General features: G+C 44.6%; 1 protein-coding gene across 3 annotated transcripts in view; it reads right to left on the bottom strand.

The window, feature by feature from the left end:
- Positions 1 to 21,575, bottom strand: part of KCNG3 (potassium voltage-gated channel modifier subfamily G member 3) — an 80,916-nt gene that overhangs the window by 25,218 nt on the left and 34,123 nt on the right. Inside the window, exon 1 of one of the 3 annotated variants that reach the window (XM_063918327.1) lies at positions 11,655 to 12,720. The exons of 1 other annotated variant lie outside the window; for it this stretch is intronic. In XM_063918327.1, the coding sequence (XP_063774397.1) occupies positions 11,655 to 12,256 (602 nt within the window). In that variant the 5' untranslated portion in view covers positions 12,257 to 12,720. Of the gene's footprint in view, positions 1 to 11,624; positions 12,721 to 21,575 lie in introns of those variants that run through there. One more of the 3 variants, XM_063918326.1, reaches the window with a different exon arrangement.

Here is a 21,575-nt window from a genome sequence, read left to right on the forward strand (position 1 = left end):
TGAGGGAGACGTCGGTAAAGCAGACTTTATGAAACGGCGAGGGGGAGACGTCTCGAATTTCTTGAGACGGGCCCCCACCGTGCCTGAGACCGCTTGTAAAGCACAGCGTCATGCTGAGGACTTTGCGGAGGCGGGAGAGGGCTTTTGTTCCTGGGAATTGGCTGTTTGCTGCAGCCTTTTTCCTCTCCCTCTGCCACGGGGCAGAAATGAGGCGCCTTTTGCCCGCTTGCCCTTATGGGGCCGAAAGGACTGCGCCTGATAATTCTTCTTAGGTTGAGAAGCTACCTGGGGTAAAAATGTGGATTTTCCAGCCGTTGCCATGGCCACCAGGTCTGTTAGACCTACCCCAAATAACTCCTCCCTTTTATAAGGCGATACTTCCATATGCCTTTTGGAATCAGCATCACCTGACCACTGTCCTGTCCATAACCCTTTTCTGGCAGAAATGGACAGCGCACTTACTCTTGATGCCAGCCGGCAAATATCCCTCTGTGCATCACGCATATATAGAAATGCATCTTTTAAATGCTCTATAGTTAGTAATATACTGTCCCTATATAGGGTATCAATATTGTCAGTCAGGGAATCCGACCAAGCCACCCCAGCACTGCACATCCAGGCTGAGGCGATTGCTGGTCGCAGTATCACACCCGTGTGAGTGTATATACATTTTAGGATATTTTACTGCTTTCTGTCAGCAGGTTCCTTAAGGGCGGCCGTATCCGGGGACGGTAGTGCCACCTGTTTAGACAAGCGTGTGAGCGCTTTATTCACCCTAAGGGGTGTTTCCCAACGTGCCCTATCCTCTGGCGGGAAGGGGTATGATGCTAATAACTTTTTAGGAATTAACAGTTTTTATCGGGGGAAACCCACGCATCATCACACACTTCATTTAATTCCTCAGATGCAGGAAAAACTACAGGCAGTTTTTTCTCACCCAACATAATACCCTTTTTAGTGGTACTGGTATTATCAGAAATGTGTAAAAACATTTTCCATAGCCTCAATCATGTAACGTGTGGCCCTACTGGAAGTCACATTCGTTTCTTAATCGTCGACACTGGAGTCAGTATCCGTGTCGGCGTCTGTATCTGCCATCTGCGGTAACGGGCGTTTTAGGGCCCCAGATGGCTTTTGAGACACCTGGACAGGCACAGGCTGAGTCGCCGGCTGTCTCATGTCATCAATCTTTTGTAAAGAGCTGACACTGTCACATAATTCCTTCCATAAGCTCATCCACTCAGGTGTCGACTCCCTAGGGGGTGACATCTCTGTTACAGGCAATTGCTCCGCCTCCACCTCATTTTCCTCCTCATACATGTCGACACAACGTACCGACACACAGCACACACACAGGGAATGCTCTGATAGAGGACAGGACCCCACTAGCCCTTTGGGGAGACAGAGGGAGAGTATGCCAGCACACACCAGAGCGCTATATATATATACAGGGATAACCTTATATAAGTGTTTTTCCCCTTATAGCTGCTGTATTGTTAAACTGCGCCTAATTAGTGCCCCCCTCTCTTTTTTAACCCCTTTCTGTAGTGTAGTAACTGCAGGGGAGAGCCAGGGAGCTTCCCTCCAACGGAGCTGTGAGAGAAAATGGCGCCAGTGGGCTGAGGAGATAGGCTCCGCCCCCTTCTCGGCGGCCTTTTCTCCCATTTTTCTGTGGAATCTGGCAGGGGTTAAAATTCATCCATATAGCCCTGGGGGCTATATGTGATGTATTTTCGCCAGCCAAGGTGTTTTTATTGCTGCTCAGGGCGCCCCCCCCTAGCGCCCTGCACCCTCAGTGACCGGAGTGTGAAGTGTGCTGAGGAGCAATGGCGCACAGCTGCAGTGCTGTGCGCTACATTGGTGAAGACAGGATGTCTTCTGCCGCCGATTTTTCCGGACCTCTTCTTGCTTCTGGCTCTGTAAGGGGGCCGGCGGCGCGGCTCTGGGACCGAGCTCCGAGGCATGGCCTGTGTTCGGTCCCTCTGGAGCTAATGGTGTCCAGTAGCCTAAGAAGCCCAATCCACTCTGCACGCAGGTGAGTTCGCTTCTTCTCTCCTTAGTCCCTCGATGCAGTGAGCCTGTTGCCAGCAGGTCTCACTGAAAATAAAAAACCTAAAACTAAACTTTCACTAAGAAGCTCAGGAGAGCCCCTAGTGTGCACCCTTCTCGGCCGGGCACAAAAATCTAACTGGGGCTTGGAGGAGGGTCATAGGGGGAGGAGCCAGTGCACACCAGGTAGTCCTAAAGCTTTACTTTTGTGCCCAGTCTCCTGCGGAGCCGCTATTCCCCATGGTCCTTACGGAGTTCCCAGCATCCACTAGGACGTCAGAGAAATTGAGGATTTAAGCAAACCTAGACCATTCCAATTACCACCCTTATCTCAGATGTGGAGTATATATTTTTATATGTGGTTGTCTGCGTACATTGAAAGTCAGGCCTGTAAACCCTTCTGTGCCTTCAGGCAGAAGATGGTTAGAGACAGCTATTTCCTTGCACTATGTGGACTCAGACCCCCTATGCAATAAACAAAGCCAGAAGGCAATGCTACATGTTGTTTTTAGTCCATTCATCCACAGCATATAGCTCCCATGCCTTGCCGCTTTTATGTGTTTCTCTAGGAAGATGAGACCAAAATTAAACAAATGGCTGATAAGACCATTGTCATTTAAAATATTGAGTAATAATAACTCTAATAGGAAAGTAATTTCAGCATTGTAGGCAGAGATAAACTAGTACAGAGATTGCTTCTTCAGAAGCGCTTTTGTGTAGGGCCACAGCACGGTACATGTGCCCCCTGAGCTAGTACTGGTCCCTCCCCGCAGCCCAGCTTGTGTGACATCATGACATCACAGAAGAGGGGGTTGGGAGCTGGAAGTTGAGTACCCAGAACATCATAAGGATGCACTGGGTCGCGCTGCATGCTAGATGTTGTTGCTCTAGTCCCGACACAGGCCAAATTCAGGTTCCACCCCCTTAACATTGCACCCTCTGTGAGGGCACCAGTTGCACACCCCTAATTATGGCCCTGTTTGTTTAAGAAGAATTGTGGATAGATCCACAGCAAGCAACAGTGGTCACTGCCATGCCTTTTTTCAGTTTTCGGTACTCTACGCCCCATGCTGAGTGCTTTTAGATGCGGTAATGAAACCGTGGTATTTGTGGAAAACTCTGGGACTATTCGGCCACTAGACTGCAATCCTATGCTATTCATAAGTTTGCAATCCTACAGTATACTATTCATAAGTTTGTGTCTTGGGGAAATTCTAAATGCCAGTTTTATGTTTGTTTATATTTTTCCCACATATGTAGCAGACACTTTGGTTTATTTAATTGTTCCTTTGGAAAGTTAAAATACCACACTTTACTTTTTCTTCAATCAAGGTATAAACTAAGGGTGGTCTTCTGTTTGCCGGCGGCCGAGCTCCCCGCTCATTTGCGCTCGCCCAGCTGTCGGTATGCCGGCGGTCGGGCTCCCGACAACCAGCATACCGGCGCCAGAATCCCGACTGCCGGCATACCGACATCTTTTCTCCCTCTTGGGGGTCCACGACCCCCCTGCAGAGAGAATAGATAGCGTGGCGTGCGTTGAGAGCCACCGTGCCCGCAGCGTGGCGAGCCCAGCGAGCCCGCAAGGGGCTCATTTGCGCTCGCCCAGCTGTCGGTATGCCGACGGTCAGGATTCCGGCGCCGGTATGCAGGTGGCCGGGAGCCCGGCCGCCGGCATACCCTACTAGACCCATAAACTAAGATCATACCCTCCAACATTTTACACAGAAAAATCGGTACAAATCCGGAAAAGGGGCGTGGTCGCGGGTAAAGGGGGCGTGGCCACGCCCCTTTTCCTATACTTTCAATGGAAGTTTGGAGAGCCAAAAATCGGTACAGACCATGAAAAAAAGGTACTGTACCTATTAAAAAGGTACAGTTGGAGGGTATGTAAGATCCCTAGCACATGTTAGTACCCAGTCCCTCCATTGCCTATTCCCAGCTAGGAGGTTGATAGGAAACCAGATCACCATGAGTACAATATTGTCTGTCACTGACCAACACCTAGACAGGGGTGCAACTACTGCAATGGCAGCCCATGCGGCTGATCTGGTACCTGGCAGTGAGTGGGACTCGATGAAGTTACTTTATCTGCTAAAGATTGCCCATTTTGCCTTTACTGGCATATACAGGGGATGTTGCCTGAGAATGGAATGATTATTTGGGATTACAGCATCACTGTGATCATTTTAAGAATTAGAATACACATCAAATTGCAAATAAAATATCAAACAACTCTACTGCACATGCACTGGCCCCCATCCCCCATGCATGCTTAGAAGAGCAGACAAAGGGTCTCTGGTCAGTGATCAGTAAACACACAACACTGGTGACTGCAAGATACAACCTGGCACACAGGCCTGAAAGAAGTATTTTCTGAGCTGACTGAGCAGTCATCGGAAGAATGTAGCCTATAAGGAAGTAGGGCAAAGATTACTGCAGTAATATCACTAACACCTAACAAACGGATAGGCTATGATGTGTAGGTGACTTTAAGAAGTGTACCAGTGGCACAGGGAAATCTCTCTCTGTCTGCTTTACAACCATGGCTGGTATGTACAGCTGCAGCAGGAATATTAATCTACTTTAAAAATGTACACAAACCAGACACCAGCAAGTGTAGCAGCTCTCCCATAAGAAAAAAACTGAAAATCTACACTCACTTGTAGTACAGCTGTTGCTGGCAAATCAGAGGACACAGGGTCTAATACAGGGTTGATCGCAAAATATTTCTCTAATAGGCAAAACCATGTGCACTGCAGGTGGGGCAGATATAACATGTGCAGAGAGAGTTAGATTTGGGTGGGCTGTGTTCAAACTGAAATCTAAATTGCAGTGTAGAAATTGAGCAGCCAGTATTAACCCTGCACAGAAACAAAATAACCCACCCAAATGTAAAGGCGTGTACACACGGTGAGATATTTTCTTGCGATTTGGACTATATAGTCAAAATCGCAAGGAAAGTTAGTGCAGATCGCAAGGTGAAAGTCACATTGCGATCACGATGCGATACCGATGCGCGGTCCGGCGAGGTCGGTATCGCAAGCCTAGATAAACTGTGCAGGCAAGTCAATTTTGACTATCTAGTATAAAAGGGTATCCGTTCACATGGTCGACCATGTTATGGTCGACAGTCATTAGGTCGACCACTATTGGTCGACATTGACATGGTCGACATGGACACATGGTCGACACATGACAATTGTCGACACATGAAAGGTCCACACATGAAAAGGTCGACATGAGTTTTTTAACTTTTTTTTCTTTTGGGGAACTTTTCCATACTTTACGATCCACGTGGACTACGATTGGAGCGGTAATCTGTGCTGAGCGAAGCGGTAGCGGAGCGAAGGCACCATGCCCGAAGCATGGCGAGCGAAGCGAGCCATGCGAGGGGACGCGGTGCACTAATTGGGGTTCCCAGTCACTTTACGCAAAAAACGACACCAAAAAAAGTTAAAAAACCCATGTCGACCTTTTCATGTGTCGACCTTTCATGTGTCGACCATTTTCATGTGTCGACCATGTGTCCATGTCGACCATGTCAATGTCGACCAATAGTTGTCGACCTAATGACTGTCGACCATAACATGGTCGCCCATTCATACCGGAACCGTATAAAAGTATAGTCAAAATTAACAGTTAGCCAAAATCGGGCAGAGCCAGTATCGCAAGCACAGTCATCTATGCTTGCGATACCGACCACAGTCCCTATCGCATAGTGAGAACTGGGCATAGCCCGAATCTCACCGTGTGTACACACCTTTACTCTCTCTGCACATGTTATATCTGCCCCACCTGCACTGCACATGGTATTGCCCATAAGAGAGAGATTTTGCTTTTGCGATCAACCCTGAATTAGGGCCACAATGCGGGTCGGTAGTGCCTGTGGCTCTGTCTGTGTACAGGTACATGTAGATAACACATTTTACAATGCATGCTTCTCAGATTGGAATTTCTCCCCCATGCAAATCAATGTGGAAATGCTAAGAGTGATAATGTATTTATGAATCATGACAGACAGAAACTAAACCATTCAGCATCCACACAATAACTAATGCAGATGCAGTTTGTGCTGTTTTTCAAATAAGAAGAGAGTATTGACTGCATAGGAGAGAAAAGAGTTAAACATCTGGGGAGGGGTGGACCTAGCTGTAAGGAAAGTACAGCCTTCTTTAAGGGGAGGGCTTGATATATATAGGGAGGGCGAAGCCATTTTAAGCCTCTTGGTGATTTGGTTTCCCACCCTCCCGCCCTGGTAGTTGGAAATTGTGGCACGTGGTGCTTTGGCTCTAAGTTGTTGGCTGTTTTCGTTGGCTATTTATTGGCGGAAAAGAACGGCAGTTTCGTATGGTAGAGAAAACTGTAGTGTTTTACAGTTGGTTGTGGTTTAGGTGCACTCACCTCCATCGACTTATGGCCGCTTGACCACCCGTCCGGGAAGGCAGCGGCAGGGCACCCAGGAGCGGTGGGTAGTCACTTTGGGGGTTGAGTTGTCACCTATTACCGGTTTATGGTAAGCTTTTAGTAAATTTATAGGGTTGAGTTATTTAAGTTTAATTTAGATTAAGTGAGCCGTTCTTTTGGGCCGCCACCATATGCCAGCTGGAGCGGCATATTAAATTAATCTCTTTATTACAGGTTTCCCAATGGTTAGGGACAAATAAATAGCTAGCAATTTTCTGCCAAATTCAAGTCTCAGTGTCGTTATTTCTGGTTATGGTTATGAACGCTTTACTTTCAAAGAAAGGGGTCCACCAAATATCACTAAGATGTTTACAGCTCTTTCCAGTTATACTGCTTTCAGATCGCAAATGCCGGATCCCACCCGGGAAGAGAAACGTGTCCTTACCGGGTGGGATCCGGCATTTGCTCTGCTTTGCTGGCTTTCCAACCTGGCAATATACCGGGTCAGTTGCCATAGAAGCGGGAAGGGGGGGGGGGGGGGCAGCAGCAGCAGCAGGGGTGGGGGTGGAGGCGGCGCTGGGTGATAAGCTCATCTCCTGCGCCGCTACTCCCTATGCTGTGTATGCATAGTGTGTATGCATGTGTATCGATGCGACACGGCTCCCATTCACACTGCGCCTGACCCGGAATTTAACCGGGGAATAACCCTTCTTACATACCGGGTTGAATTACCGGGTCAGGCGACCCGCTAATTCGTGCAAAGTGCTTTCACACCGCACACTGACCTGTGTCGACATGGCAATATGCCATGTCGATGCCGGGTTATTTGTGCGATGTGAAAGGGGTATTAGTGAGATATGAGGGCTGCTGAGGTGTTGAACACAAGTCAGTTCTGCAGGCGTATGTAGCATGTTTTTGCCTTGTCATGCTCCATAGCTGAGTGTACACATCTACAGACAATACACAGCCGTGCAAATCTCAGTCTCATTTCCACTTGCAGATGAAAGTGCATGGTAAAGAGGCATTCATGCTTAGGTTAGCCTTAGGGAGGGTGGACTGGGGGGTGGGGGAGGGGTGTGCTGATGAAATTGCAGACTATGCAGAATGGTATCCAGTCTCTAGGTCGACAAGACTTAGGTCGACAGTGTCTAGGTCGACCACTGTTGGTCGACAGTAACTAGGTCAACAGGGTTTATAGGTCGACAGGGTCTCTAGGTTGACATGTTCTAGGTCAACAGGTCTAAAGGTCGACATGAGTTTTTCAAATTTTTTCTTTTTTTTTAACTATTTCATACTTCACGAACCACGTGGACCACAATTGGGAATAGTAACCTGTGCCGACCACAGCGGTAGCGGAGCGAGGCACCTTGCCCTAAGTGAGGGGGCACAGAGCACTAATTGGGGTACCCGGTCACTGTATAGCGAAAACGACACCACAAAAGATTAAATAGCTCATGTCGACCTTTTGACCTGCCGACCTAGACCATGTCGACCTAGAATCCCTGTCGACCTAGTTACTGTCGACCAATAGTGGTCGACATAGACACTGTCGACCTAAGTGTGGTCGACCTCCAATACCATACTCATGCAGAATTGTTCAGACACTGGCCTTTTGCATCGGGTATTGGGCTGGTGCAGGTGCGGACGCTATGAAACCAATCATACGAATAGGCGCGGTGCAGGCAAATAGATGTGTACCACTCCCTACAGGTGAATATATGCATTTATTTTAATGTGCGCAAAACTAGCGCGGTTGCAGCTGACTTGCACTTAGCTATGCATCAGCCACTTTAGACTTACAGTGGTTATAAGTATTATTTTCTACGACTATTATACTACTGACGTGAAATTACTGAGAGCTGTGCTCTTGAAGTTTATTTTATACTAAGAGCCAAATGTAATAGTCTGTGATTTGCTGAGGGAGCTGGTGAGATTCCAATGTGATAGTTAATAGATTTAAAGCAGCAATTATTTTAAAGCCAAAAACAAAACTGGTTTTGCCCTTAAAGTCATAGCTCCTATAAATCTAGAGCAGGGCTGGCCAAACCGGTCCTCGAGATCTACCAACAGTTCATGTTTTCCAGGCCTCCTGGAGATCTGTAGAATTGTCAGTTAGGAATGAAGGCAGCACATCTTAATTAGTAATGACTACACCTGTGCACCATCTAGGTGATCTGGAAAATGTGAACTGTTGGTAGATCTCGAGGACTGGTTTGGCCAGCTCTGATCTAGAGACTCATGTATCTTGCTGGAATCACACTTGCTCCTGCAAATGCAGGCTATTACATTTTACCCTAAGAACCTCTTCTAAACCAAACTTTCCAATAGTGATTTAGAGATGTGCATTTCGGATCAATTGACGATGTTATTTGCAGTACCCCTGAAATCAGTGGATATGACTGAACTGAATTACAAATTTCCTTTCTAAAAAACAATGTTAGTGCTTCACCACTCTTGGCATACAGCTTTCCAATGACAGCTTAGTGATTTTGATGAAAATGTTCTTTATTTAACTCTTTCAGCACTTGTTTGAACACTCTTAATGAGAACTCGGAAACATTTATTTTACCCTCCAGTATAAAAATCTGTCAGCATGTTCCTAAGTCGCAGTTTGTCTTCTTTTGAAAACATAATTATCCTTGACTGTAAAGTACTGTACACTGTATACGATGGGGAAAGGCGTGAGTCTGTCGCAAACTTTATGATAGTGCTCTAAATCTTTCTGGTTTGAACGACTGGATAATTACATTTTCCAGGTACTGTATGTACAATAACAGAGGAGAGGTATGGGCACCCAGTGATTTTATCCTTCACGAACTTGAGTACTTTTTATTAAAAATGTTTTTCTATCTACGATTTTAAAATAAAACATATATCTTACAAACGGTGCCCCCCATCCTGTGCCCCCCACCCCCCCACCCCAACAGATTTTTTATAATTACCTTTAACTATGGTTTCTAGCCCATAATAATATCTTTACTGTCGAAAAAATACATACAAACATAATTTTTTTTGGAATACATTTTTTGGGGGCAATTTTAGTATTTCTCAAAGAGATTATTAACCAGAATTGCTCACATTCCAGGTACTGTAGTACCCACCTTGTGCAGAGGACATCAGAACATTCCTAATCTTATCTTTTGCATAGTAAATAAATTCTCTGACAGTTGGAAATACCGCACTGATCAAATTACAGTAATTACTGAAGAACCTCTGGGAAAATGACCGCTGCCCTATTCCTTGTGACAGCCCCCACCATCAGACCACACACTCTGCCACTGGGCACTCTCCATCCGTCACTAACATCAACCTTGTTATGTACAACTAATGTATGTATTCCCCATTACATCACCATAGAATATTTTTAACAAGCGTGTATTTTCAAACTGGTCTCCAGGGGTAGCTCCGACAGATCAACAGATTCCCCAGCCTAATTGTTGTCATTATTCATTATTATTGTTAATAAACTTAGTAACTTATACGATTACACTAATAGATGGATAGATAGATAGATAGATAGATAGATAGATAGATAGATAGATAGATAGATAGATAGATAGATAGATAGCTATAGTTATATATAGATATATTTTAGAGCTGTTCTCAGTTTCGCGATGTACTGTAGTTCTAATTTCATTGTCGTGTTTTGATTTCAGTTTTGGTTTTGCAAAACCACCCTCAGGTGTTTCTGTTCAGAATTCAGACTTATGGGCCTATTTAACACCATCCGCATCACGGGATGCGGATGTGGTGTGATAAAATCGCCCGAATCTGCACTGCGATAATTGATTACATCGCACGGATGTATCCATTATCGCATGTAGGGACAGAGCTTGCAATGACAATCCGCAGCATCGTCGGGGTATTTTTCGTAAAAAATACCACGATCTCCTGATGCGCATGCACCGCTACCGCTGATATCGCCGCTACCACTGCCGCTGGGTCGATTCCACTGTTGTAACTACCCCCCCCCCCCCGCTTTGCGGACCTCCCCCTTCATGGTATATATACTTACCAGTCCAGGTAGCCAGGGCTGCCGGGTGCCGGATACCATGCTCTGCTGTGACCCCCGGTACTGTAAAGTGAGCTGCTGTTTTGCAGTATCACTTTTCTGCACCAGGGTCAGAGCGCAGTATATGGAGGACCCGGCGCCCGGTAGCCCGCACCGGAGCATCGATCACCGGCTCCCTAGACTAGTAAGTACGTTTTTTCTTGGTTTTTTTTTTACTTGTTTTTTTTTTTTTTAATCAGTGATCAGTTGACACACATAGCTGATCACACTGGCCGGTCCCTGCACAGCTTTCTCAGCAGGGCTGAAGGAGGGATCTCACAGTGCTGCCCTGTGATTTCGCCAGCCTGAGCTGGCGTTAATATCACAGGACACACTGCTGTGTTTTTTAACTTTTTTTTTTTTAGTAAATTCAGCCATATCGGAATTCCCATTATAAGTATGGGGAATGCGATATGGATTTACGAAAAAAAAAATTACAATTAAAGGGTTTGGAAAGCCCTTTAATACATTTCAGTGATACTAAAATAATGTGAGTAGGGTGTGACAAACACCCCTTTTCTCATTTAAAAAAAAAAATAACGTTAATAAATAGGCCTCTTAAAATCCAAATCTTAGGTTTTAGATTTCTTGAAAATTTATAAAAATAGTTAAAACATATCATTATTGCAATCTAAAACATAGCATTTGGATTCAAAATCCAAATTCCGAACCGCTGGAAGATCTGAATCGGGACTCAATTCGGATCAGATCCGCAACATTCGGGTGGTTTTTCGAATCGCACATCCGTATTCTAAACAATATATAGAGTAAGATGCAGAAAAGGTTAATATTTTGTGTCTAAGTGCCTGGTAAACACACTCACATGTTTAGAGGTAGAGGTTTGATAATGAGGTCTATGAGGATTACTTTACAAGTGTTTATATGCGAGCTAATCCCACAGCTCTGCAGACAGAACTGAGGATGTTTAATACTCAGATAAGTTTTTGCTCACAGTTAGTTTCCTATCTGGGTAGTGTCATTCTGTTAACTATAGAACTGCTGGGGACGTTCCAGTTCACAATAGAACAGACCCCACTGTGAGATTACACTGCAATACTAGAATCCCCCCAACCCCCTCAGACAGACGGACATGGATAGTAGTGAGAATTGCTGCTCGTACCCCGAAGGTTCCCATAGACTTGCTGTGTACCTTTGCTCCTCCACGCTCCTATTCTCTGCTGTCTTCCAGTCTGGCAGGGTGCTGGCACACAGGAGCACCATGGAGACAATGACAAAGAGGATGGACACCACTGCCAGAATCTGAGCTGCCAGGGATGAGGTGGGCTCCTCAAAGGTCATCCTCATGCGCTCCAGCCACTTCTTCTCCCCAGGGGCAGGCAGATCCTCCTTGATGGTGCTCTCATCAGGCTTGCTCTCATCAGACAGGTAGGTATAGGTGTCTGACATGCGGTCATCCAGCCTCCTCTGGCAGCAGTATTCCAGCTGGGAGCACTCCAACCCCCAGTATATCATCTCATTGTAGAAGGATAACTCACACATCTGGGGCATGAACCTCAGCTTGCCATACTTGACATACATCATGATGAAACCAAAAGCCTCAGAGTGCCTGTCAAAGAAATACTCATTCCTCTCCTGGTCGTAATCATCACACACCTCCAGGACATCCTTCTCTGAGGAACAGCTGTGCAGCCTGCTCACCCTGCGCAGGGGGAAATCCTTAATGACATCCTCAGAGAAATAATACCTGGCACCCCCAACATTAAGGATAAAGGAATCCCGCGAAAAGTTCATTGCGATGGCCGAACCGTTGGCGCTGTCCTTCAGCACCACCACCTAGATGTGCAGGACAAGCTTTGGGAGGTCTTCACCTTAAAGTTTTAACAATGTCCACATCTGCAGTCTCCTTCCAGACCCTCTCCCCCGGGGGATCCAGACTGCAGGGTGCTGGGTGCAGCATGGTCAGTAGGAAGAGAGGAAGAGCTGAATGTAATAACAAGGAAAAGTTCGGATAGAATTCTTGACTCTGAAGGTCCTCTGCTGGCAGCATGTGTCCCTGAACTGCAGCCTCTGCTATCCACCACACCTTTCCCAACTCTGAAGGGTCTTCCGCAAACACAATTCATCAGAACTCGCCACTATATATCTTCAAAGAAACTTCAGTTAATGAAGCGAATGAAAAGAAAAGAGTAGAAAGATGAGAGGGAGGGAGAGTGCTGAGAGCTCCAGCTCTGCCGCCCGTTCTCCTGTGTCTGCTGAACTTTACTCAATGTGAGAAGCACTGAGGGAGGGGGCGCTGGTAGGAGGAGAGAGGGAGGTGGGATCCTGGCTCGTGTGGCAGCTACAGAAACCTCATCATGTAAGTTGTCCGTAGCATTACTGTATGCACACTGCACTCTGCACATTGTTACACTCTCACTTATTGACAATGCAACTTAAGTACAGGAATCTCCTGCAGCGTTACTTGTGTAATTGTAACGTACAGTTACTTAGTATGCAGCAGATCATGTTGCAGTAATAATTTGTCTTACTGCTGTAACAGTACTTATTTAGGGATGTGATCAACATCCCGCGGGCGGAATCCCGGCGGTCGGAATACCGACACCGGAATCCCGACTGGCACAATCCTGACATATTCTCCCTCCGTGGGTGTCCACGAAACCCATAGAGGGAGAATAAATTAGTGTGCCGAGCATAGCGAGGCACCGTGCCCACAGCGAGCCCGCAAGGGGCTGTGTTGCGCTCGCCCCCCTGTCGGGATTGTGCTGATCGGGATTCCGGTGTCGGTATTCTGACCGCCGGGATCCTGTTCCGGCGGGATTTCGTACTGATCCCCTTATTTACAAAGGAAACACCTAAATGGAAAGTGTGTTAAAAAATATCTCTGTCTATAATCTAATGGTGCTCGTACACTTGTGAGATAATCGGTGCTAACCTTCGATTTCGACTGCATCTGTGAGAGAAATCGAAGGATTGTATGCACATTTTAGGTACCTTTCGACGCGATGCGTGGGCACGCCGGTCGAATCTTGCATCTCAAGATAGTACGTACTGCACTTAATGTTTATCGAATCGCAGTGCGATCGCATGTGTTTTTAAAAACACATGCTATATATCGCACTGTGATGTGCGATGGGCACCCGCCGGGAGCAGACGGAGGCCGCTCCCACTCAGCGGTGACGTTCCCATCACGTGACTACCATGCGATCTATCGCATGATCGCATGGTAATCACTTTGGCAGTTCAGGTGCGATGAAATCGCACCTGAACTGCCGGTGCGATGCCCCGCGATGTTGCGTCGCGGGGCATCGCACAAGTGTATGGGCACCATAAATCATATCTATCAATCGATCTAATCGATCTATCTATCTATCTATCTATCTATCTATCTATCTATCTATCTATCTATCTATCTATCTATCTATCTATCTATCTATCTATCTACCTGTCTGTCTGTCTATCTATCTATCTATCTATCTATCTATCTATCTATCTATCTATCTATCTATCTATCTATCTATCTTACTGTCTGTTTATTTGTCTATCGATCTACCTACAGTTTCTACAGTATGTCAAATATTTCATTCTCTTTCTTTACATATATATATATATATATATATATTTTTTTTTTCTTTTTTTTTTACTGTATAAGACGTGCTAAAAATAAATACCGCATGTATGTATTCATGAATTTCATGAGAAAAAAAAAGAACCAGGACATTTTTCATGGTTTCACTATGGCAAAGAGGGAATGCTATTTTATATTTTCCTTAAATGCAAAGACATGAAGGGTAGACAGGTCACGCATGGATGTGGTTTCTGCAGGCTTGGGATGTGAGGATATCGTACTCAACTCCAGCAAATATATTTGCATGCTAACATTGCAGGGCTCATTGGTAACAAATACTGTAGGGAGATTTATAGGAACTCCTCTGTTCCTCATGTCTCAGACTGGCCATACTTTGTCAGATAAATTGTCTGACAGCCTGAAACCAGCAGATATCGTGGCCATACACTGTGGGATATTTTGATATCTGGTTGATAGATCTCCAGTAAAAAGATAGACAGTCCACAGGTCGACCCCAAATGGTCGACATGCCAAAAAGGTCAACAGGGTCAAACGGCCAACAGGTAAAAGGTAGACGATGCTTAAGTTTAACAGGTACAAGAGGTCGACAGGCTCAATAGGTCATCATGGAAGTAGTCACACACATATGGTCGACAAGTTTATTTATTTTTTCAACTTATTCATCAATTACCATCCACGTGGACTATGATTGGGAATAGTAACCTTTGCTGAGTGCAGTAGCAGTGGAGCGAGGCACCTTGCCCGAAATGTGGTGAGCGAAGCAAGCCTGTGAGGGTATGTTTCCACTAATTTGGTTCAGATATGGTGAAACATACAAAATGACCACTTTTGTTGACCCTTGGGGGTTGATCTATTGACCTATCTTATTACTGTAGATCTATTGAACTACACCCAGATATTTCCGTGTATGGCCACACTACAGTATATCTGGGTTCCTCCCCTGGAATGAAAAAAAAATCCCTCTTTCTCCCCCGTGTACATGGGGGACCACTGGCGTTTCTATAATGGGTGCAGTGTGTACGGTGCACACGGGCCCCTGAGTCCAGAGGGGGCCCCCACCGCACATGCTGCACCCATTTCCTGAATACTCACCGCTCTGGAGTCCTGCGGCAATGTCCACGGCGTTGTTAAAACTCATTGAAAATGGCCATTTTCACGGAGTTCTGCACATGCGTAGTAGAGAAATCTCAGGGAAAATGGCCGCCGCGCCATTTTCCCGGAGATCTGCACATGCACATTAGAGTCTGAGCACTTTAGTGCTCAGACTCTCCCCGCTGCCGGCAGAGAGGAGGGGGCCCGAATGGAGGAGGCTGCACCCGGGCCTCCTCCTCTCTTAAAACGTCCCTGGGGGGGGACATGTCAGGCGGGTGGCCACAGCACCACATACACTGCTAAATGTGGCCGACCAATGATCGGATAATTAGAGCATGTAGGAGATTTTTCCTGACTAATTGTCTGAACATCACTGATTAGTCATGGCCATACACTGTGTCATTATTGGCCCGATACACTGATATGCAGTGGATTGGCCCAATAATTGCATGATGTATGCCCAGCTTTAGTCCAAGCACTCTCACTCAGTGTAATGAAGTGTGGTTTATTTTAGCCAAACCACTGTCATTCAGCCATCATTATCGTCCTTCACTACTTGTCTTACAAAATTCATAAAGGATTTGCAGTTTTTGCATATGCATAGCATAGCTACAGTATAATAGACTCACAGTATATCGCTACAGTGTGAGCTGTACAGCAATGAGCTGTTTAGGTATTTTCAGTAGACAGAGAGCTTATATTTTGGCTGCAATAGTCAAGGCCTGCTGAATACTTAATTTATTCCGATTAATAGGTTTTATACACAGGGGAATGCATTTGTGTACGTTTAGCCCACAGCAAGTAGTTATGTCTCGTTATCACCCAGAAAATATGACAAGTAGAGGGATGAGTACAGTAACTGTGTTCTAGAATGTTTAGCAGGTTTTTATCAAGAACTGAGTTTCAGATTTTGAGTTCCTGTAAATTGACTTTAAAATATATACAAATATGACAGAACTCTTTATGGGGTTCTATTGGAATTGTTTTGTTTCTTATCTATTTATATGATAAGAGTACAAGTTGATTCCAAACTGTTTCTAAAATAAACCTATTATCAAAAAGAAAAAAGAAAAAAAATCTGCTCTCAACCCCCTGTTCACTGCCTTGGCACACAATAGGGGAGCAGAAACAGGAGGACTTTTCCCTACGTTGTATCTCCAAATTAACTTAATTGTTTATAAATTATAAGCTGTTAAAAAGGATGGTATAAGGTGTATATTGTTGACACTGTATAATTATTGTCTTTGTTACTACAGTACAAATGTAACAGCCTGCTAGTATAAACTCTGTTTACGTACTGTTATTAGAAAAGATGCAGATTTTTGATACAGTTTCATAATTGTTTCTAGCTGATGTGTATGGATACTACTAACTGGTATTATCTGTATGTATATGCTACTGCTTTAGTTTAAAGGACACATGATCAGCACATTACCCAATTTATGGTCTTATGTGTCTGTGTAAGATATCAACTCTGACAATTTATTATTGTTACTTTCTACTTTTATTGGAACTGTGATTAATGCAGGTTCTGTTGTCTCTTGTTCTCATGCATTGAATAAACTAAGGATTTTATAGGAAGAGGATACCTAATATAATATACTTTCAGAAATACCAACTGAACCTATTAAGATATATGCTTCTCTCTCTCTCTCTCTAAATATATATATATATATATATATATATATATAATAAAGTCCCTGGTAGGCACCTGTCTGTCTGTTTGGGCTAATGTCAAGAACTTGTGGGTGGATTTTGATGCGGTTTTCACAATTTTATTGAACATTTGTCAAGGTAGGTTTAGGGGTATGAAACATTAATCTATGACAAAAGGAGCCGAGTGGTGGTGATTTTAGTGAATCAATTCAGTAAGAAGAATGGTAGGGCTCTGCAGTAACACACAATGGGTAAGAGTGGTACTGCAGTAGCTATGTTCAGTTTTTTGCATTAGAGCAGTAGGCAGTCCAGATACCTGTATACAAGGGAGTAGCTGCAGTGGGTGCAGGGAATGCAGTTGCTATGGGGCCAGCAGCACCTCTGGGGTCCCACCTTACCCATGCACCCAGCTCACCACAGGGGACATAACAATGATGACAGTGAGAGAATGAAGTGGCTGTTGCACTGGCTGCACTATGAAGCAACTTGCTGATCACAGACAGCTGTGCCCTCCCACTTCTGGATACTCCCACTATGTAACTGTGGGGCGGAGCTACATGTGGGCTGGGCTACATGGGGTACTGCTGGGAGCAACATTTAGTGTTGGACAGTGAGTGCTTTGTTATATCAGGACTGCAGGAGTGATGAGCCCTCCTTCGAATTGCTACTAATTCACATGCAAACTTCAGCCTGTTACTAAGAAGCAGTGTGCTACAGGGATCATTAGCTTTGCCGATCCCTTGTCAGACTGATTATCAGCAGCTCCCCTGTCCCTCCCCTCTGCACCCCTCACTTCCTCCTTACATCTCTCACCCCTGCACCTCACTCACTCCATTCTCTTTCTAACTTATAGTACTTCAGTCAGAAGCAAGTATTTACTATAGCTGCTGGCTTCCAGTTCCACTGATTTTGAGTGTTGGGTTTTGGACGGTGGGTAGTTTAGGGGACATGTGTAAAAAGATTCTTGTAGATGTCAAAGGCACCCTCCATCTCTCTGCACTTACTGCACCACAGTCAGGATGCGTACGGTCCCAGGTCCCGGCGGTTGTAGCAGGTCTGTGGGGTGACGATTACAGCCCTCAAGCTGGCTCTCCTATCCACTAATGAGAAGGAAAAATGGGGATTGTCTGTATCTGCAGATGACACTCAGTGCAAAAATGAATGCACTTAACAGAGTCCGATTCACGGTTGCACAGGATAAATGCTATGCCCACTGCTCGAAGTGGTGTTATGCTGAAGACTGAGGGAGATAATCAGAGAGTTACTAAAAATTAATGAATTGATGTGGTGGTTAATCAATAATGTGGAGGATGAGTTAATGATTATAAAGTGGGTAATAATGTTGAATGGGCTTGTTATAATGACGCTGACTACATTATTGATTTTGAGGAAAGGTTAGTAAATGATGATGCGGGTGTTTGTCTGTGACAGTCATAACATGCTCTTTGCATTACATTTGAGTCTAGGCTGCATATGGTGGTCACTTAAATGCTCTCTTTGTTCTATGTTGGTCACTAATGCTCTCTGCTTTTTTTGGTGGTCACTGGTGCTCTCTGTGTTATATGATGATCATTGATGTTTTCTGCATTATAATGAGGTCTCATCAATACTCTCTGCATAGTATTGCAGTAACAGTGATACCCCAATGTGGGGTAGGTAATGTCATTCAGGCAGCGATACTTACCTTTGAGTCATGAGACAGTGGAGCCTGTACGCTATATTTAAAGGTAAAAATACAACAGAACCACAGAATAAATGCAGCAGATGCTGGCGTTTAAATGTAATGGGTTTTGCCCTCATCTGGAAACCTTATAATGCAGATTTAGTATTCAAGCAAGTCAAAGGTAACTATTACTATCTACAGGGGTTGTGTGCCAAGCTAAGTCTTTGCCCCTGGTGCACTAAGACTACCTTAACCCCTGCTTCTGTAACAGGTCCATAAAGACATTCTGTAGGGGGTATACATACAGGGCTGCAGAGAGCGAGGCCATTCCTAGGTACTTCGGTAGGGCATGGCCTATTGTAAGGAGGCCATACCCCTCCAACAATGCATGTTCCACATGGATTTGCCATTGTGGCCCTCAGCCAGGAGCATATCAAGAGGGGCCCCTATCAGTGTGATCACTCTCCGTTCACACACACACACACACACACACACACACACACACACACACACACACACACGGTCAAAGGAGACTGCTACTGCTGTTAGCGGTTACTCAGCGGCAGCAGCTCCTTGCACCCACCATAGCCCAACACATAGCATTGTGTGCTGGGGAAACAGACAGAAGCAGCTGACAAGTAAGGTGAGGAGGGGGGTAGAACAAGCGGCAGGCCCGGGCCCCTCCATCAGGCTCGGGTCCAGGTAATTAGTACCCACCCACCCCACCACCTCTCAGTGCCACTGTCTACATGTGCAGTGATTTCACATATAACATAGGATTTTAACATTTAATACAGGGTTTTACCCTATTCTTTTTAGAACATGCATTTTTTTTTACAGTTTTCCTTTAAAAGAAAGTAAACGTATAGCGGAAAATAGCTCTAATACTATTCCTCTAATTCACAGCAACTCAATAAGCACTACTGACTTGTATTATTCTTTATACAGCTCATTTCAAACATAAATTAATTAAAACAAAAATTATTTTCCATCACCAGCAATCAATTTCTTGATAGTCACTATCATGTAGTCAATGTAATTATTGGCTTTATTGTAATTTGCGATTGAGTTTTGTTCATTGTCCTCCTCACATCAAAATGCAACAATATTTGACACTATAATGCATCATTTTCTGACAGTGACATTTTGAGTTCATCAAGATGCAAGTGAAGATTTAACAGAAAAAAGCATAATGTGAGCAAACAGAACACGCATGCCACCCAAACGATCTCATGCTCTACTTATGTCACTGTGCAGTATTCATAGCAGACATTTCAACTCATTTTTATTTTGGTTCCATGCTTACTCAGCAAATTGTTTTTTCAAGGGCTTGCAATAATTCCATTTGGTCAGTTTGTTCCATGTGTGTGTCAGTCATACTTTCACAAGGGTATACCCTACAGTACAATGGGAAACTCAGACTGAGTATTTCATTCTGTTCTGTGTTTGTAATTAGTATTCATGAGCATTTTAATTAGGGATGAGCGGGTTCGGTTCCTCGGAATCCGAACCCGCCCGAACTTCAGTTTTTTTTACACGGGGCCGAGCGACTCGGATCTTCCCGCCTTGCTCGGTTAACCCGAGCGCGCCCGAACGTCATCATCCCGCTGTCGGATTCTCGCGAGACTCGGATTCTATATAAGGAGCCGCGCGTCGCCGCCATTTTCACACGTGCATTGAGATTCATAGGGAGAGGACGTGGCTGGCGTCCTCTCCGTTTATAGAGAAGAGAGTGAGACAGTAGAGAGAGACACAGTAGTAATTTTGGGGAGCATTAGGAGGAGTACTAGTAGTTACTTGCTGAAGTGATAGTGTGACTGTATTATCTGACTTGTGGGGGAGACACTGACAGTGGGGAGCAGTTAGAGTCTGAGAGCAGGACTCAGGAGTACATATAACGTACAGTGCACACTTTTGCTGCCAGAGTGCCACACTGCCATTGTGACCACACTGACCACCAGTATAATATATATTGTGATTGTCTGCTTAGGAGTACTACTTGCAAGTTGCTGATAGTGTGACCAGTGACCTGACCACCAGTTTAATAATCACCACCAGTGAGTTTAATATATATATATATATATATATATATATATATATATATATATAATTGTATATAATATATATATATATAATATTGTATACCACCTACCCGTGGTTTTTTTTTTCTTTCTTCTTTATACATACTACTATAGTAGCTTACTGTAGCAGTCTGCGGTGCTGCTGAGCTGACAGTGTCCAGCAGGTCCGTCATCAGTCATTACATAATAAATATATATACCTGTCCGGCTGCAGTACTAGTGATATTATATATATATATATATATTGATTTTATCTCATTATCATCCAGTCTATATTAGCAGCAGACACAGTACGGTAGTCCACGGCTGTAGCTACCTCTGTGTCGGCAGTCGCTCGTCCATCCATAATTGTATACCACCTACCCGTGTTTTTTTTTTTTCTTTCTTCTTTATACATACTACTATAGTAGCTTACTGTAGCAGTCTGCGGTGCTGCTGAGCTGACAGTGTCCAGCAGGTCCGTCATCAGTCATTACATAATAAATATATATACCTGTCCGGCTGCAGTACTAGTGATATTATATATATATATATATATTGATTTCATCTCATTATCATCCAGTCTATATTAGCAGCAGACACAGTACGGTAGTCCACGGCTGTAGCTACCTCTGTGTCGGCAGTCGCTCGTCCATCCATAATTGTATACCACCTACCCGTGGTTTTTTTTTTTCTTTCTTCTTTATACATACTACTATAGTAGCTTACTGTAGCAGTCTGCGGTGCTGCTGAGCTGACAGTGTCCAGCAGGTCCGTCATCAGTCATTACATAATAAATATATCTACCTGTCCGGCTGCAGTACTAGTGTGATATAATATATATTGATTTCATCTCATTATCATCCAGTCTATATTAGCAGCAGACACAGTACGGTAGTCCACGGCTGTAGCTACCTCTGTGTCGGCAGTCGCTCGTCCATCCATAATTGTATACCACCTACCCGTGGTTTTTTTTTTCTTTCTTCTTTATACATACTACTATAGTAGCTTACTGTAGCAGTCTGCGGTGCTGCTGAGCTGACAGTGTCCAGC

This window comes from Pseudophryne corroboree, chromosome 4 (assembly GCF_028390025.1).
Source record: "Pseudophryne corroboree isolate aPseCor3 chromosome 4, aPseCor3.hap2, whole genome shotgun sequence".
Lineage (NCBI taxonomy): Eukaryota > Metazoa > Chordata > Amphibia > Anura > Myobatrachidae > Pseudophryne > Pseudophryne corroboree.